This window comes from Saxophila tyrrhenica (assembly GCF_035928015.1).
Source record: "Saxophila tyrrhenica strain CCFEE 5935 chromosome Unknown scaffold_7, whole genome shotgun sequence".
Taxonomy (NCBI): domain Eukaryota; kingdom Fungi; phylum Ascomycota; class Dothideomycetes; order Mycosphaerellales; family Extremaceae; genus Saxophila; species Saxophila tyrrhenica.
The window spans coordinates 278290-295569 of record NW_027041739.1 but is presented as its reverse complement, the minus strand read 5'-3'; the positions used below and the strand labels follow the sequence as shown (position 1 = coordinate 295569).

The 17280-nt window shown below is 54.0% G+C and overlaps 9 protein-coding genes across 9 annotated transcripts; 7 read left to right on the top strand and 2 right to left on the bottom strand.

The window, feature by feature from the left end:
• Positions 1 to 58: 58 nt before the first annotated feature.
• LTR77_004803 (uncharacterized protein) lies at positions 59 to 2229 on the top strand (the record flags this gene model as incomplete). The annotated part of the gene is made up of 2 exons (XM_064802054.1): positions 59 to 266; positions 326 to 2229. The coding sequence occupies 2 exons, from the start codon at positions 59 to 61 to the stop codon at positions 2227 to 2229; spliced, it is 2112 nt and encodes a 703-aa protein (XP_064659415.1).
• Positions 2230 to 3230: 1001 nt separating this feature from the next.
• On the top strand, positions 3231 to 4949 carry LTR77_004802 (uncharacterized protein; the record flags this gene model as incomplete). The annotated part of the gene is made up of 2 exons (XM_064802053.1): positions 3231 to 3817; positions 3869 to 4949. The coding sequence occupies 2 exons, from the start codon at positions 3231 to 3233 to the stop codon at positions 4947 to 4949; spliced, it is 1668 nt and encodes a 555-aa protein (XP_064659414.1).
• A 104-nt stretch (positions 4950 to 5053) lies between these two features.
• LTR77_004801 (uncharacterized protein) lies at positions 5054 to 5832 on the bottom strand (the record flags this gene model as incomplete). Its single annotated transcript, XM_064802052.1, is given in 2 exon segments — positions 5054 to 5070; positions 5088 to 5832. The coding sequence occupies 2 exon segments, from the start codon at positions 5830 to 5832 to the stop codon at positions 5054 to 5056; spliced, it is 762 nt and encodes a 253-aa protein (XP_064659413.1).
• A 1192-nt stretch (positions 5833 to 7024) lies between these two features.
• LTR77_004800 (uncharacterized protein) lies at positions 7025 to 9522 on the top strand (the record flags this gene model as incomplete). The annotated part of the gene is given in 4 exon segments (XM_064802051.1): positions 7025 to 7300; positions 7351 to 8267; positions 8284 to 9037; positions 9094 to 9522. 4 exon segments carry the CDS (start codon positions 7025 to 7027, stop codon positions 9520 to 9522), a joined length of 2376 nt encoding a protein of 791 aa, XP_064659412.1.
• A 498-nt stretch (positions 9523 to 10020) lies between these two features.
• Positions 10021 to 10977, top strand: LTR77_004799 (uncharacterized protein; the record flags this gene model as incomplete). Its single annotated transcript, XM_064802050.1, has 1 exon — positions 10021 to 10977. One exon carries the CDS (start codon positions 10021 to 10023, stop codon positions 10975 to 10977), a length of 957 nt encoding a protein of 318 aa, XP_064659411.1.
• A 138-nt stretch (positions 10978 to 11115) lies between these two features.
• On the bottom strand, positions 11116 to 12027 carry LTR77_004798 (uncharacterized protein; the record flags this gene model as incomplete). Its single annotated transcript, XM_064802049.1, has 2 exons — positions 11116 to 11560; positions 11723 to 12027. 2 exons carry the CDS (start codon positions 12025 to 12027, stop codon positions 11116 to 11118), a joined length of 750 nt encoding a protein of 249 aa, XP_064659410.1.
• Positions 12028 to 12407: 380 nt separating this feature from the next.
• Positions 12408 to 13094, top strand: LTR77_004797 (uncharacterized protein; the record flags this gene model as incomplete). Its single annotated transcript, XM_064802048.1, has 1 exon — positions 12408 to 13094. One exon carries the CDS (start codon positions 12408 to 12410, stop codon positions 13092 to 13094), a length of 687 nt encoding a protein of 228 aa, XP_064659409.1.
• An 885-nt stretch (positions 13095 to 13979) lies between these two features.
• LTR77_004796 (uncharacterized protein) lies at positions 13980 to 14684 on the top strand (the record flags this gene model as incomplete). Its single annotated transcript, XM_064802047.1, has 1 exon — positions 13980 to 14684. One exon carries the CDS (start codon positions 13980 to 13982, stop codon positions 14682 to 14684), a length of 705 nt encoding a protein of 234 aa, XP_064659408.1.
• Positions 14685 to 15427: 743 nt separating this feature from the next.
• On the top strand, positions 15428 to 17048 carry LTR77_004795 (uncharacterized protein; the record flags this gene model as incomplete). Its single annotated transcript, XM_064802046.1, has 2 exons — positions 15428 to 15870; positions 16367 to 17048. 2 exons carry the CDS (start codon positions 15428 to 15430, stop codon positions 17046 to 17048), a joined length of 1125 nt encoding a protein of 374 aa, XP_064659407.1.
• Between the last annotated feature and the right edge of the window lie 232 nt (positions 17049 to 17280).

Genomic DNA, 17280 nt, shown 5'->3' with positions numbered 1-17280 from the left:
CCACCTTTCCTCGACCTGTCATGCGACAACATACCACGCTCATTCCGTACACGCCACCATGGCAGCGCTAGTGTACCTGAAGTGTATGCTGAGCTGCGGAGGATCCTCACCACCCGGCGTCACAATCCAGCACACCATCGCCAACGGCGAGGACGTCACTTACACTCGCGTCATCTACAAGCAAGATGGATCTTTGGACTTTCGCTTGACCGACGTCCGCAACATCTACGACCATGACCAAGGCGACTTGTTGCTCGCACAGATCAGTAAGGGCTCCGTTTCAGTACCGCTCGCCACCCCGGATGTTCACTGAAATATTTCACAGGCTACTACTCCAATCTTAGCCTCGTCTTGGAGCCGCTGGTCGAAAAGGTCTACATCGAGCTGCCCATCGGATCTGGCTTTGCGCGGAGGTACAATCCTGATAGAATCGTCGTGCCGCGAAGCAAAGGCCATGAACATCATTACGTCCACCTGAGAGACGATGATGTTGTCAACTTCGAAGGACAAGGTCTCAAGCTTCGCGTTGTGATAGAGATGCCTAGCGTGTCTGCAACCCTGCCAGATGATGTGATTCAGGAGAACGGCGCTCTCCCCCAAGCATTGCCTTTCCCATCGGCAACAAGCCGGGATGATGTCCAGGTGAAGTCGTCAAACGCTGAGGAAATTGATGGCGGCGAAGTGACGGACTCTGATGAAGAAGAAGATCTGGACGAGTTCAAGTCCGTCGCGACGCCGGTCACAGAGATCACTCCTGCTACATCACGGCCTGCAGTGGCTGCCATCAAGGAGACTCCCAACGCTAAGACTTTGGAGGCACCAAGTCTTGCGAACACTGACGCTGGCGACAATGAACCCTTCTCGACAGCGCAGGACGAGCTCACCAATGACGCGCAACGCACGCTCCAGGATGAACCACCCCCTGACAGCCCCTCTGTGCGAGCGAAAGTCTCAATTACAAGCAGAGCCTCTCAAGTAGTTCGCCGTAAGGAAGTCCCTGGTACGTCCGACTACGGATCAGAGCTTGACGACGAAGAGTCGCCGCAGAAGCGCGAAGTGGATGGGACCGACGACGAAAACCACAGCGCAGAACTCTCACCTCGGCAGCCGTCAGAAGATCGCGCGAAGATTTTCTTGGCTACCATGGACGGCACCGCTGATGAGCAGGTTTATCTTGTCGACGCCGACGAGGAAGGTCAAGACGATGACGACGACGGTGAGCAACTCAACATGGGCACATCGGATCCCTTGCAGCCCGTAGAGGTGTTCGTCCAAACTGCGGAACGATCTCAGAAGCGCAAGCTTGAAGCTGAACTTTTCGATGATGCCGAAGAAGACGATGATGGCGATGAAGTGATTGTTGCTACGAAGAAGCGGAAGATCGCTCCAACGGATGACACACCCAAGAAGAGCGATGAAGCTGCGGAAGACGAGAAGCCAGCCACCCGTTCCACCAGAGGCAAACTCTCAAGACCTAGCCGTCAATTTACCGTCAACAGCTCACCGGTCGAGCCCAACGAGCCTCAGTCTCGAGGCAAGAAGCGGCCCATCTCGCCACAAGTCGTTGTATCGCCTACTTCAGAAACACCAACCAGCACTGCGACCTCCGCAATCTTGTCAGGCAAGGCTCCCAAGGTCCTCCTCAGCCACGAGAGCAAGCTTCGGAAGTCTCTCGGGAAGTGGTTCAAGGAGCACGGCGTCGAGATCATCGACGACGTCAAGACGAGGCGTACCAACTTCGTCTGTGTTGTCAAAGATGACAATATCAAGACTGCCAAAGTGCTGCGCTCACTTGCGTTAGGCAAGCTCGTGGTCACGGAAGACTGGCTGCAAGATTCGAAGACGCGCGGCCAGCTGCTGGATCCTCAGGACTACGTACACGAGAAGATCGGGATTCCTGCGAAGGATCGCAGGAAGCTGTTCTACGGTAAGAATCTGTTCTTCACGACTACTCTCGCAGAGAAGGTTTACGGCCCTAGATGGCAGGACATCGTGGACCTCTGCACTGAAGCTGGCGCGAGCGATGTGCGCAAGGGCAGTTCGAAAGACTTCGGCCAGATGATCGGGAGTAACGAGACGCTATGCTTCGGAACCAAGCCTACCAACGACGCTGATGTTGGTCGTCTGCAGAGCCAGTTCAGCTGCACGGTGTTCAACAAAGACCTCATCACTCACGCCATGATTTCGGGGGAGCTGGATCTTGAGGATGAGGAATACGTGCTTCCGTAGCTGGGGCGAGGAAGGAGGATGGACAGCGGCTGTGCACTTACGTTGCTAGGAGTTGCGTGTGCAGTGCGGAACACGGTGAATACTCTCAGACGGGAAGTATTCGCCGGACGGATCATGTATATTTTGCAGAAATTAGCGTGGCGCTTGGGTTGGAGGTGGCTCGGGTGGCTACAAGAAAGTGCTTCAATGTAGCTACTACGGCATGTACGTCTTCGTAAGGGTATGCAGCAAGGTCGCTCTCAATGCGAGATACCATCAGCAAGCGCTATATCTATACTGAGCTTCACCTTACATATCGGCCGCAAGATGCTTCAAAGTGTTCCGGCAAATGGCGGTGCACTTGATCTCAAGTCACGCTCCGCGAATCCTTCGTTCGGCCGTTAAAAGCCACCCAAAATTAAACATCGAGGCTTTGCATCCACGGAGCCCTTCCGATGTCCTCATACAAGCTTATTCATCCTTCCATCCTCCTGATCCACCGATCCATCCTACCATCTCTTGTCTGCTGCGATCACCCGCAACGCCTCTGCCTCCCGGCTCCATGCCCATAACCTTCCCGCTGCTCCAGCCTCTCCAGACCGGCCGAAAAGATGGATTCTCGGCCCGGACGATTAGGCTTTGACACCGCAGGATTGGCGGGAAGGCACTGGAGTTCGGTCGGGTGCTTCAGTCTTCCCGCTGATGGCATGTTCCAAGCCCAGCCTGAGATCGTTTTGGAATCTTCGGAGATCAGATCTGCTCCGGACGACGCCCAAACCAGGCTATGCTTTCCCGTGGATCTCCATTCCCCCTGGTTGGCACATTGGGATGGTCTCGAAAGAAGCCATGGAGTATAAGGCAGAAGCTCCTCCTGAGCCTTGACGGCAGTGGTCATATACAAAGACCGTTTCGGCAACTACCTGCGATTAACTCTATTCACAACTAACCCAAGTGACTGCATCGTGTTACACTGACATTCTGGAAAGCCCCACAACACAAGCTCCAGCCTTACATTCAACCTCATGGTTGGCGTGCCTTCCTCTCGTGGCTGCAGAAACTGCCGCCGGAAGAAGAAGGGCTGCGATCTCGTGCGGCCGACCTGTGCTCGATGTGCACACTTGGGATATGACTGCACCTACGACGACAAGCGTTGGACGTTTGTCGGGCATAAGGTACCACCCGCAGAGTCCTCGCGGGCTTCGAGCGCGACATCTGCAGTTCAGGCAACGACAGAACTCCAGCGCGTCACACCTCCACAGGGACCCTCTCAGCGTTCATTAAGCCGGACGGCATGGGAGACACAATGGGCTGGCCAGTTTTGGACGCATTTCTTGCCACAGGAAGACCCAAGCACAGTCTTCGTTGGCAATGTGCGAATCGTGCCTTGGATGGGCGCCGTGATGGACATGGCTGCGAAGGATGCTACTGCCAGGATGGCGCTCAATGCGGTTGCGTTCACCATCATTGGGCGGGCAAAATCCGATCAGAGCCTTGTGAGGGAGAGCACGAGGTTGTACTCAGTCGCCATCAGAGAGACGAGCAGAGCATTGCAAGATGTCAACAAAGCGCGGAGTGATGAGATACTTGCATGTTGCAAGATTCTGGCTCTGTATGTGCCCATTGGACGAAGGACTGACAGCTTCGAGCTAATAAGGTACAGGTACGAGAATTTCCGGGTCAAGGATACACCCGAAGTGTCGACTCAGGGCTTCGACTGGCATAGCCATATCGACGGCACACAGAGTCTCATTGAGATGCGCGGCCCTGCTAGGCACAGCACCGATCATGGCCACGTGCTCTTCAAGGACATACGGATCATGACTGCCACCTCGAGCATCACACGGAGGAAGCCCAGCGAGTTTACAAACCCAGTGTGGTCGGTCTCGTGGTATCTACTTAATTCTGTCCTTGACGTTGCTGACAGGTTCTTACACAGGCACACTACACCTTTCGAGACATCTCCAAAGAGCTTGCACGACGAACTGGTCGACATCATGCTTACTCTACCGGAACTTCTAGCAGAGCAAGACAATCTCAACGGACGGCTTGCTGCCTGCCAAACCGCCTTCGCAAGGTTCGAGGCCTTCACGGCAGGCCAGAACCTGCTCTATCGATGCATAAACATGGGTGAACAACTGAACGAATGGCAGCACAAGGTGTTGCGAGAGTCTGCGGCAGTATCACCAACGCCGGCAAGCACAAGCAATACCACGATTGCCGATATTTGCATGAAACACGGTTACGGCCTGTTTAATTGCATCACCCAGTGCTGGGTCACCTGCCTCATCCTCTACTCCACCACAAGGATCATACACCGAACCCTCACATACGCTGCTCAAGGCACCCGATCTGGACTCCCCGAAATACCACCCTGGATGAATCCATACCCCATGGCTATGTGCATCGCTTCGCACGCGCACCATTACTTCGAAGACAGCGCCCGATACTGGGGAGCATCGATTGCAAGTTTTCCATTGGGCATTGTGGCTCATTACTGTGCAGCTTCCGGCAATCTGGACAGCGAGTGTATGACGGAGCTCCGGCGGCTGTATCGTATGAACGACCGCGGACAGTTGACGTTGGAGTTCTTGCGGTCGATTGCGAATACGGGGAGTCCGGTCAAAGGCGATCCTGTCAACCCGGATATGCATCGCAAGATGGCGACTGCGTGGTACCGGATTAGCGAGGGCAGGGAAGGGCAGAGTCCTCCTGAAGGACGAGGAAGTCTTCAGCAGAGTTGAAAAGGTGGCTACGTATCTGGACATCAAGACGGCATGATCTTTGTTACGAGATGGAAATGATGATTGAGAATATGTTTCGGAGAACCGATGGCATTAAACATTAACTATACGTTCGGACTTACTAGATGGGGCGCTCACTCATCTGTTTGCAGAACGGCAAGGACGCAAAAAACGCTCTGGTCTTGCCTTCAGCCTTCCTGGTCTCTCCCTCGTTCTCCTGGCGCTCCACCCATTCCCGCCTCATCGCCTCCATCAATGCTCTCTCGAATCGTGTCAGCATGGTCCCCAAAAACTTCACATCCTCCATGCCAGCCTGCTTTTTGTCTTCCCTCAAGAGAAGCCTGACCTTCAGCAAAATTTGCTTCAGGCGGTCCATGTCGAGTATTAAGCCGCCCAGGTGGACTGCGAACCGAACATCGGAGTGCCCGCGCTGTCGAAAAAAGGCCGCCTTCCCGATGAGACTCTGCAGCAGCGGTATAGCACGTGTCTCATCGATCTCATCAATCAAGATCCGGAAGATGACTCTGCTGTTCCGCACGTTAACCTCTTGAGGGATGTCCATCACGTCGAGCTCGAAGTTCCTGATGTGAAAGACATAACTCACCGCAGCGAGGGCTGGCTTGGTCTTCATGAACTCCTGGAACTCGTCCCAGATCGCCCGACAGATGAGTGCCGCACGAGGAGGGTGCAACGTTCTCGGAGTTGCGTCAAGTCGCGTTCCTTGGTTGGCTAGGAGCCTGGAAATGCCCGGCGAAGAGAGATCGACGTGTACGCCTTCGTTCTGAATCATCTGGGCGTAGATGATATGCCTCAGCTCGAGCGGGAGTGACAGCAGCCTGCTGTTCTGCACGACGGGGGTCTGTGCTTGTGGTGATGTGGTCATGTTGACGGATGAGTTGCTTGTGGTGTTATTTGATGTTGTATGGAACATGCGTTGGTAGGTGTGATGAGTGTGGTAGATTGTTTGCTTCTAGATACCCGAGAAACAAAAGGATATTAACATACGTTCGACAGTCAACACAATGCAAAGGCATTGTTGGGGCGTCCCCTTATCTCATCAATGGCCTTGTGGCGGCCATTGTCTGATCGGTCACGCTGGAAGTCTTTTATTGATGTATGACAACAAAGAAGCCAACTCCTCAAGTACGCCATTGAGGGCATTGCTAAAGCACCGAAGGCTAAAAGGATTAGCAGGTGTTTCGAAAATCATGCAAGAAAGCAAAAGGTGTCGAAACGCCACATGCAGTGTGATCGTGTCTCAGAGAACCCTTTGACCCATCGATGCTAAACACAAACCACAACTGCCAATTGTAGAGTATGACCCGTCTCTCGCGATGGATGAAAATCATTGACGTTGGCTCGGTCTTCGGCGGCTTGCAGCGTACGAAATCTTTTCTAACAGGCTTGTAAAGTATCCGTAACATCAATGATTAAGATGTTGTATTTTGGGCAGCATGCTCGAGATTTGATTCAGGGATATATGAGTTGTCGGTATAGATTGAGTAGCAGAGTAGCACTGCATTCACGGAACCATTATCAGTGTTCCAGTGTCCTGAAGTCGAAAATGTGACAGATCACTCCTCTAATCTCCCACATAAGCGCCTCCCGGATGAACCTCATCGTCGGTACTTCTGGGACAGCTCTCACAGCCTGGACCCACGACGTGCTCGTGCAGTACCCGGTGTCATGGATTGTTGGGATGGGCAGCGGCATTCTTGCTGCTCTTCTGGCCCAAACCGATACGTCGGATGGAACGGTACAGAATCCTGCATGAGGCGGCATATCACGTCTCCGCTGCAGTCTCTGGCTACTGTACACCGACTGGCCGTTGGGGTTAAGATGCAGCATCGCGAGGGCTGGGCCATGCAATGCTGAGATGTACAATCGGGCGGCCAGACACAAAGACGGATGCTTGCCAACCACATCTCGCACACCTGTACTTCCTTCTCCTTCTCGACATACAATCGGAATCACCTCATTTTTCCAGCGGATGAGGAATCGTCTTTTTGCTCGCTGCTAACCGCTCTGCAGAACGTTTAACTTCGTTCACCTCCACCTCTTCGACAACCCGCAACATGGATCTTCTTCGCAGGCTAGAGCGGATGACCGCTTATGGGGTTTTCACCAATCCGAAAGACCTTGATAAAGTGAAGGAGCTCTTGCAGTTCGCAGAGTCGAACCGCGGTCTCCCGTACATGCTCAAAGAGCCACGCATACTGGCCGAGCGGCATGAAGCGGGCATTCGACATGCTGAGCAGCAAATGCAGGTGCACCAGCCACCAGGCACCGACGTTGTTGTGATCGGGAAGCCATACCTGCCGTGTACCGAGCCAGTATCACAGCTGGAGAAGGTAGGCAAATCCTACATCTCATGTGACGGAAGTATACTGACGTCCAGAAGATCGCGCTGGCCGAGTTGAAGACTGAAACGCACCACCGCGGCAAGTTCCTCTTAGTCCGTCGAACGATGGACTGGATCTTTACGAAGACGAGTGTGGCAGCCGTAATCGTGGATGATTCCGGGATCGCAGACGTCGTGAAGCTCACAATGGGTTGCCAAGGGCTGAACAACGACACACTCTTGCCAAAGGACCAGGCAATCGTGGTCAAGGAGCCTTATTACTCCTTCGAGGAGGAGAAGCTTGGTGTCGTCATCGTCGAACATCCATGCGACATCGTACTTGTGGACTTGGACAATTCCATAGTGCCGACGGCTCTCCGACAAATCGATTGCCTCCATGCGTCAAAGACCGGGACTGCGCTGGCGTTGAAGAATCAGGGCAACGAACACTTCAAGCGTGGCGAGTACCACCAGTCGTTGAAACTTTACACGAGAGCCTTCGATGCTGTCGATCCCAACGACTTCGCGCTTCGCTGCGACATTCTCCGGAATCGTGCTCAGACAAACATCCATCTGTCTCGCTTCGACGCCGCAGAGGAAGATGCTCTCTCCGCCATGCTGTCCAACTCTCATGATCAGGCCAAGAAGCTCGACGTCAAAGCTTGGTTCCGTGCCGGGTTTGCAAACTACCAGCTTCGTCGGTTCTCTCAAGCACAGTCGCACTTTCAAAGCCTGCTCGAGCTGTGCCCGCATGATGCAGAGGCAACCAAGATGATGGCTCGTGTCCAAAGTCGTCTTGCAGAGCAGAGTTCAGGACACGACGACTTTGAACGCATCGTGCGGAACCTCTCCAACGCGCAGCCAAGGGTTGACGTTGCTGATCACACCAAGAAGACGGAGGTGAAGCAGAGCGACCAAGGGCGTGGCAGAGGGCTCTTTGCAACCGAGGACATCAAGCCAAGGCGGTCTGATACTGTGTGAGAAGGCCTTCAGCGCGGTCTTCTCAGATGAGGGCAACTCTACCCTGTTCACCAAATGGGATGTGCGGGCAGACGATGCTTTCGTGTCCAACATTGAGCTTTGGCGCAGTGTGGTCAAGAAGCTTTCGGACAATCCTTCACTTCTCAAGCAGGTCACCTCGCTGCACAGTGGTCATGCCGGCCTGGGAACCTCGAAGCTGGAAGTCGACGGAAACGTCGTCGTCGACACGTTCCAAATCCATGACATCGTGGCGAGGAATGCCTTTGGCATGGCCCGGCCTTCTCATGTGCGTAAGAGCGATGAGTTTGGTGTTTGTGAGGCCCACGATGACAATCGTGCGACCCACGGAATCTGGTGTCACACATCGTACCTCAACCACTCATGTGTCCCGAACGCTAACAGAGTGTTCCTCGGGGACCTGATCCTCGTTCGAGCTGTTGGAGACATCGCAAGAGGTGAAGAGCTCACGCTGGGATACTGTTCGCACGGTGAGTATGAGGAGCGAAGGCAAAACATGAAATCGATATGGAGGTTTGACTGCCAATGCCCACTGTGCTCCGCTGAAGGTCTTGACGGAGAAGCTCTGCGAAAGAGTCGTGAACGGCTTGGTGGAGAAGTTCGGTCCGTGCTGCAAATGCCGGAAGGCACAAATGACGACGACGTATCCGAAGCGGAGTTTGATGCCGTTCAAGCCCAGAAGATCCAGCACGTTGTCGCATTCAAGGCCACTTACCCTGCGAAGCGCTACATCGGACTTCCGAAATACGTAAGTGTCGTCCCTCACTCTCAGATGGAATGTCCATGCTGAGAGGCTGTCAAAAGGCTTTGCACTTCCCTCAGCAATGGATCGCCAATACTTACTACAACAGAGGCATGGACGACAAGGCGCTGGTGGCCATATGCGACTACTTCAAGTCGCTGGGCTACTTGGAAGCCAGGATCGGGTCAGACGGCGTTGTCCTGAAGGCGTCCAAGCATGCCACAGTCACTCGAGATGCAGTTCGCTTGCTTGGTCTGGCAGTCAGAATCGAAGCGTCACGAGCGCCCACTTCGAAAGGGCATGCACAAGCAGCACTCAAGCTCGAGCAATTGGCCAAGAAGCTTTACCTCACAGTCAATGGCGTGGAGGCTGGCTATAAGCCGAGATTGATCTGCCAAGGTCCTTCAGGTATGTTGGAGAATGCGGCCGATCTGCTTGGGTCTGGAAGGAAAGCGACGTTTTTGCCCATGGTCGGAGGTCGTCAAATGTAGGGAACGAAGATGTGGGGCAGAAGCAACCGGTTGGGAATCCCCCAGGCAGTGGAGGCAGATGATGAGCATGATGGCGAAGAAAGTGTCAATCTCGATGAGTGGGAGGTGTACGAGGCCTCTGCCGCCGAGCTGGGGTGTTGAGATAAGCAGGTTCTTGACGAGAATGGCGAAAAAGTCGATTGCGTGCCCGTGTAGACTTAGCGGTTCTTGGAGGGTCCAGAGGGAAAGGCATGGTCTTTTGTAGCCTCCTCAATGGCTTTTGACGTCGGGTTGTAGATGGTAGTAATGTTAGGACGAAGCGAAGTGCTAACGTTCCTGACAAGACTTATGCTCGGGCCTTGCCGGCACGGCCCTGCGCCGTGCCGTAAACTCAAAGCCCACAACTGCCTCTTTCGGTGGAACAACAACTTGCACATGCTTCAGTGGTCCAGTCTCTTAGAAGTGCTTGAGTGATGCAAATAGCATATAAACAACTAACTACATGTACTTCCACCCGCGATGGACCACACCTCAACCGTGTCTCTCAATCGCCTACTTTTCCGCCTAGACCGCACCCTCCTCTCACCATCCGACGAACAACTCCACAGGCTGCGTAGCTCGCCATACGAACGCAATAAAGTCTCGACCAATGTCGAGCACGCGCGCACAACGCTTTTGACCTTGGAGAAGCAGGCCAGTACGATAAGAGTACAGTCAGAAAGGCAGAGAGTACAGCAAGAGCTCTTGGAGAAGCGCGAAGTGATCAAGCGGTTAAACTCGCGATTAGACGAGCTCAACCAGCTCGGAGACGAAGAAGAGGACGACGATGACGGCGAAGACGACCCCATAGAAGACGGAGAGGAAACAGCAAACGACCAGCCCAACGGCGACATCCCAAGCGAAGACTCCGATTCCGACCAACCCCTCCCCTCCTACGCCCCCGCCCACTCAGACTACCAAGACGGCCTCGAAACCACCGGCGCCGGCGGCGAAGCGACCGCAGCCCACGCTCAACTAGCCTCGACACTACAGTCCGAGCTCCGCGCGCGAAAACCTCCCAGCGCCGCCGACAATCGCGACGCAGCGACTTCGACGGCGCGAGAACAGCTCTTCGCTGGGCGGCCGCAACAACCGCCCGATCCCTCATTATCACAGTCAGAGACGCTGTTGTCGCACAACCGGACTGAGCAGGAGAACCTTACGACGGGGCTGTTGTCGCTAGCGCGGTCGTTGAAGGAGAGTTCGCTGAACTTCAGCTCCGCGTTGGAGGGGGAGAAGGATGTGCTGAAGCGGGCGGCGGGAGGGCTGGACAAGAGTGCGCTGGGCATGGAAGCGGCGGAGCGGAAGATGGGGGCACTGAGACGGATGAGTGAGGGGCAGGGGTGGTGGGGGAGGATAAAGCTGTATGGGATGATTTTTGGGCTGTGGGTGGCTTGTTTTCTGTTTGTGTTTGTTGGGCCGAAGTTGAGGTTTTAGGGGATCTCATGATGGGATGATGAGAACTGCTTCATGACGTGAACGACAGCATGATGTTTCTGAGGATATATGTCATGGTCTCATGCGCTCATGCTCCTGCTATGCAGTACGGCCGCGGACACTGCAACTACGAATATATCAAGGCTCAAACTTGGGCGAGTATTTCCCCATTGCCGTCCGGAAAGCCTCCCTCTTCGCCTTGAAGTCTTCCAGCATCTCGTTCTGCGCATCAGTGCTTTCCAACTTCTTTCGCGCCTCGCCAGCGTCCCGTCCTAAAATTGTGTCCAGCACCAGCTTGTTCGCCAACGCCGCGGTGTTGTCCGGCTCCATGCCCAAGGCAGAATTCAAAGCGGTCTCCGCCTCCTCCACCCGTCCCATATGCAGCTCGCTGACCGCCTGGCTGACCAAGCTCGCCGCGCTAGCACTGCTCGGTGACTGTGCCAGCTCTTCGAAGACGTAGAACGCTTTTTGATACTCCTCTCCACCCTTGCGCATGCCGATCCAGGACTCCGCCAAGTTGACCAGAAGAGCATCCTGCGCGAATGACCTGGCAGACTTCGCCTCCTTGACTGCCAGATCGGACCTGTTCTGAGCAAGATGTATCTGAATGATCAAGGCCACAGCGTCCAAACTCCCTTGATGTCGCGACAAGAGAGCCAGCGCAGCATCCTGTCTTTCCGACCGTGCAAGCACCGTTCCCACCAGTAATTGCACCGTCAAATTGTCACCCTGCCCACTCGCCAACCTCTCCGCCTCAGCAACCGCATCCTCCCCACCGCTCCCCTGCGCGACAGATTGCAGATAGCTTGCGTATACCCTCACCGCCGCCAAATCAGGAGTACTCTTCGCGTCTGCATCGCTGATGCTGCTGATCACATCGTCGTTCTGTCCGAGGGCGCATTGGGCGCGATATTGGAGGACCTGGACGGGGAGTCTGTTGCTGGCGGAGAAAGAGGAAGGGTCGAAGTCGGAGAGCACGGTGGAGTGTTGGGATTGCGTGAAGGCGGTGTGGATGTGGACAAGCTCGCCGTCGGAGGAGAAGGGGTCCATTGTGGTGTATCAGGCGGGGATGGGGAGGCTCGTCGTGGAGAGGTGGCTTCTTGAAGGTCAGCCATTGAGGAACGTCCAAGCACCTCCGCGGGGAAATTGCCAAGGCCATATCGACTTCACCTTCAACACGTCAGTACTCTTTCCTGTCTCAACACTCCAGCTTTACGTTGTACTGGACCTCGCCATCGTATAGCTGGCAGTTGTGCTGTGTGCTCTATAAGTGGGGGTGTACGAAGCACGATACGCGTTCAGCAGCTATGCGGTGTCGGTGGCTCCGCACCAGCTCGTCGCGCCGTCGTTAACTCATCCCATAGAGAGCGCTCGTCTTCTTTAACAAAATCCCCAGCATGATCCAGCACTCGCCGCTTCAGTCGTAAAACATGGCGAGCCCCAGAACCGGTATTCATCCACCAGGCCCATCAAAATTCCTGGAGCTACCAGCAGAATTACGCAATTCCGTGTACGAGCTCGTTGTGGCGGAACTAGAGGACGTCCACCTGAACAGCAAAGGCGTCCCACTGAGGCACGCTTTGATGCAAACGTCTGTTCAGCTGCGTAACGAGTTCGGACCGATGTGGACGGAGTCCGCTGTGAAGAAGGCAAAACGGATTGTCGTTCACGTCGTCGACTTCGACATCGCTGACATCGACAACATCGACGACACCATCTCTAAGCAAATTGTCAGTCACAACGCCGAACTCAACGGCGCTGACATCGGTGACTACGAAGTATATGACAAATATGGCGATCTTAAGTACACCATCTCCAGGCAAGGCATCAAGCAAAGAACACCGGTACTTGTTCGCGTGTCATTAACGCCAGGGACCTTGCACCGCGACTCCACTCTCGAGCAGTTTTGTCTGGATATTAGCGGAACGTGGTTCTTTATACGTTCACGTCTGACTATCGCAGTGCACCCGATCAGCAATGCCGACCTTGACAAAGCAAGCGCACGGGTAGGCATACGGGGAAGGAAACCCCCTGGCCATCCTCGCTACGTTTGCCCATCACTTCACATGGACTACTCCAGGATGCGGCAGAAGCTGTACGATGCCTGCAGACTGTGACCATGATTTCGCGGATTCCTCGGCCGCGACGATCAATGTGCACAGCAATGGGCACAGCGAGCAACATCTCACTGGCACTTCTCGAGCATAGCCACATCTCTTCATTGCCTCACGCTGCAGCACGGGACTTCGCATCTGGCACGCTGGTCAACGGGCATATATTGGCGGAGCATCACCGACGCGAAGTCTCAAGGATTCGCTGAAGAGTCAGTCAGTGGCTTCCTAACAGCACAGAAGACTCTGCTCGTTTTGCATAACGCCGAGATAACACACCCGAGAAATGTGGAGCTGTCTCAGCAAGGCATTGAAACAGTCAAGGGCAAGTTCTGAACCTGTCTGAGACAGCAGCAAAGACGCTGGGTTGACCTCTCTTCTTCCTGTTCGATTTGTCCTCGTTGCTGCTGTCATATGTTTCTACCAGCCTGAGTCTTCGACCATCATGCTACTAATCTTTCTCTCTAATCTTAACTTGCATTTTGAGAAGCAAGCAGTGCTCGCAGAACGTCTCGAAAACATCAGGACACGTAAGTGGACGGGCACTACATGTGAATCTGGCTGACCTATTAAATGCAGATAATCGCGTACAATCTTCTCTATACTGTGGAAGGCTAAGCAGCTTTTCGGTGTCGTGTCGCATCCGCAATGCTTTGTTTCTTTGTTCTCGACCACGCCAGGACAATGCGATTCGCCCACGTCAATGTGTGTCGCCGACGCTTGCCTCGACACCAGGTCTCGAGATGCTTATGGGGCGTTTCGCAACTCCCTCAGTCTTATCACCACATCCGACTCCTCAAGCTCTGCAGGCAAGAAGAGCTCCAAACCGGCGTCAGCTGAGAACGACTGGTCGGTGCCCTACACTTCCCATGGCAGCACAACGACAACGAGATGGAACCCTCGAGCAACAACTCGAAACTGACTCCGCTCGGGGCACTGGGCCGCCTTCCAGGAGAACTTCGTAACCAGCTCTACGACATCATCGTTTCAAGCCAAGAAGATGTCTCGGTCAACGCAGATGGAAGGCTATTTCAGCACCCGCTATCGCAGACCTCAAAGGAGGTACAAAAAGAGTTCCACCCCTTGTGGTACGCGGGTGTACTCACCCACACTCCGACGGTCAAGGTCCACCTGCGCAACTTCGTCTACCGATCGCCGTCTCCTTTGGTGGCTTTCGAAGCGGTACGCTCTGCGAAGACTATCTCAGCAATCACCTCCGAGACGTCTATCCAGCCGCCGATCAGCCTCGAGGCCATTGTGCACTCTCTTCCAACCCCAGCATCAAACGTCAACCGAACGACCGTCATTCGAATCTGGCTCACCAATCCTTTCGACTCTGATGTGCAGCTCCGCAAGTTCTGCAGCCTCATGCCAATGCTCGAACATCAGCTGCAGGACACTCTGAAGGTCGAGATCCGCTGGGACCGTGAGAGTTTCGACACTAACTACTGCCAGGAGCTGCTCGAAAGGCTGGGGTTCCGGCATTACGGGCCGTGGCTCACGCACGAAGGCCAAGCGGTACTTGCTGGACGCATTCTTCGTGCTGCTTTTGCTGAAGCGTTCGTCCGCTACGAAGGGCCGGAGAAGGATTTGTGAGTGATGGGGTAAGGGTAAGAGAGGAATTAGGAAGCTTGCAGAGGATGGAATCGGAATATGTGATGCTGCTGACAGGTAGCTAGAGAAATGCGGCACCTTGAGTTTTGGCAAGGCGTTTTCCCGTCCAGCTCTCCATAGTGAAACGCCTTCGAAAGTCCAGAAAGCTATCCAGAGACTCTGTACATTTGATGCTGTATCGTATTCGAACAGAACACGGCCACCAAAACTGGTTGGCTTTGTTCAGTGGCCTGACAATGGCATTCAACTTCAACACTTCTTTGTTTCTACCATACTCCCGTGAAATGAGTCTATCGTCCCCCTCGTTGCAAGTCTGTCACTCCGTTTGCACCACATTACACATAATCACAGATACGCGAGGATATCGGAAGCCTCCAAAGCGAGACCGTAATCGACAGGCTCGAGACGGTCGCGGCAAGCTACATCAAGACACTATGGTGACTTTCACCGTTCCCGACGCGCCCCTGGAGCTGGAGAACCTCCCCGCCGAGATGCGCAATAAGATCCGGAACACGCTCGCCAGAGACCCTGAAGTGGTTGCAATCAGTGCCGACGGCAGGATACTAGTACACCCCCTGGCGCAGGTGTCTAAAGACACTCGGACAGAGTTCAGAATGGTATATTACGACGATGCGCTGAAACATACACCCATCCTCAAAGTCTACCTGACTGACTTCCTTACCAGTTGCGGTGCAATCAATCGAGTATAGACGACACTAATCGCAATGTTGAACTCACTCCCTGCAGGGGTTCAGGACATTGAGCGGACGATAGTCTTTCGCCTTTACATCGACAATACGTTCGACGCTCACCTCGACGAGCTCCGCCTGTTCCAACGAGTTCTTCCCGCCTTCTACGTCCATGCGTCAGCTACCGCTAGTGCAACCAAGGTCGAGTTCCATTACGACTCGGACTCCTTCGATGTCGCCAAGTGCCAGAAGCTGGTGGCAAGACTGGGCTTTGAGGATGATGTGAACGGAGACTTCACTTGCCATGGTGAGTGGATGAATGCTGGTAGGGAGCTTCAGAGGGCTTTCGCTGATGCTTTCAAGCGTAGCGACGAGCTGGTGGTGCCCGAGGACAACACGAAGCAAAGTCAATCGCCGGGCAAGAGACTTGCGGGGATAGACTTGCCGGTACAAAGTCCATCGAAGCGACGGAAGGTGGCGTAAGATCGGGGACCAGAATGCATTTCCTGGGTCTCGACTATTGATGGACAGCGCATCGAGCTGGCGATACGCTTTGGTAACTTTATACATACTCCGCTGGCGTAGAAGTGTGAAACCTACTAATAGCATCGCTCAAAGAAATAACAGCATTGACCGCAGTGTCAATAGTATACCACCACAGCTCTTCGTCTGCATACAGCCCGACTACGCTTTGGATCTCGATCCCGCCAACTGAAGGGCTATTTCTGGTCCCTTGTGCATGGTCAAAGAACACGTCAATGGCTTGTCTTGATTACTATATTACAAGACTTTGTTCAAGTCTTTGTTCACCGACCTCTGCGATCACACTGCAAATACTGTCTTCTGCTCAGTCCCTCATTCCAATAAGCTTGCATCACGACATCCATCTGCGCAGGACGCAGAACCTCAGCCTCGAGAACAAACCCCTCGCTCCGCTCCTATGGCATCACAAACTCCGCTGATTGCTTCTTCTAGGTTCCTCAACCTTCCGGCGGAGACTGGAAACGCAATCTATATCTTCATGATGCAGGAAGAAGAGATGCACATCCCTATTGCCGGCGCTCCCATGCGAGTACCTCCTCTTGCAGGTGCTTGCCGCCAGGTATACCAAGAGTTTGCGGCCTTCTATAGGAAGCACGCGAACAAGCACGCTCAAGTCGTGGTCGTCGACTCTCACAATTTCGAAGACACAGGACGTCTGAACCTTCCGCTCTACCTCAGACGGCCAGTCTCGCGGCTTCGGCGGTTCGTGCTGCGAGTCACTCTGGACAACAACATCAACAGTCTTATGCACTGGATCAGAAACCTTGCAATCGCCACTGCTGAGCAGGGCTATCCCCCCTACGATATCGAGATTGACTTTGATCCAGAAAGCTTCGACCAATGGGCCTTCTTGGAGCGGCTGTCAGGGATGGTCCCATCTGTTGTGGCATCTGCTAGCTTGAACGAGCCCCTTGACCGTCAAGCAAGGGCAGTTTACGAAGGCATTCGAGAGGCTGTGCTTGGACGAACCGGTTCATCACGGACGCCTCCACCGATATTGCGCCTACGTCCCGCGAAGCCTGATGCAAAGCCGAAGCGATCGACGGCTGATGAAAGCAGGAAGGACCAGAGGAAGGATGACGAAGGTGCTGAGGGCTCAAAGAGAAGTAAGTGAGGTGGCCATGTTGTTGACTTCGTTCTGCTGACAATTGATTGCACCGTCAATACCTGAACTCCGTCGCATGGAATCTCTTCAATCGCGATGCTGTTAAAGATATGGAAGTAGAAAACCACACCAATCGTCTTCCGGTCATTACAATGAGCTCTCCGCCCTGCTGATAGATCCTCCACAGATAAATCCTCAAGAAAATCATGACAAGAACATCCTGAGCGAATCATGATAAGAA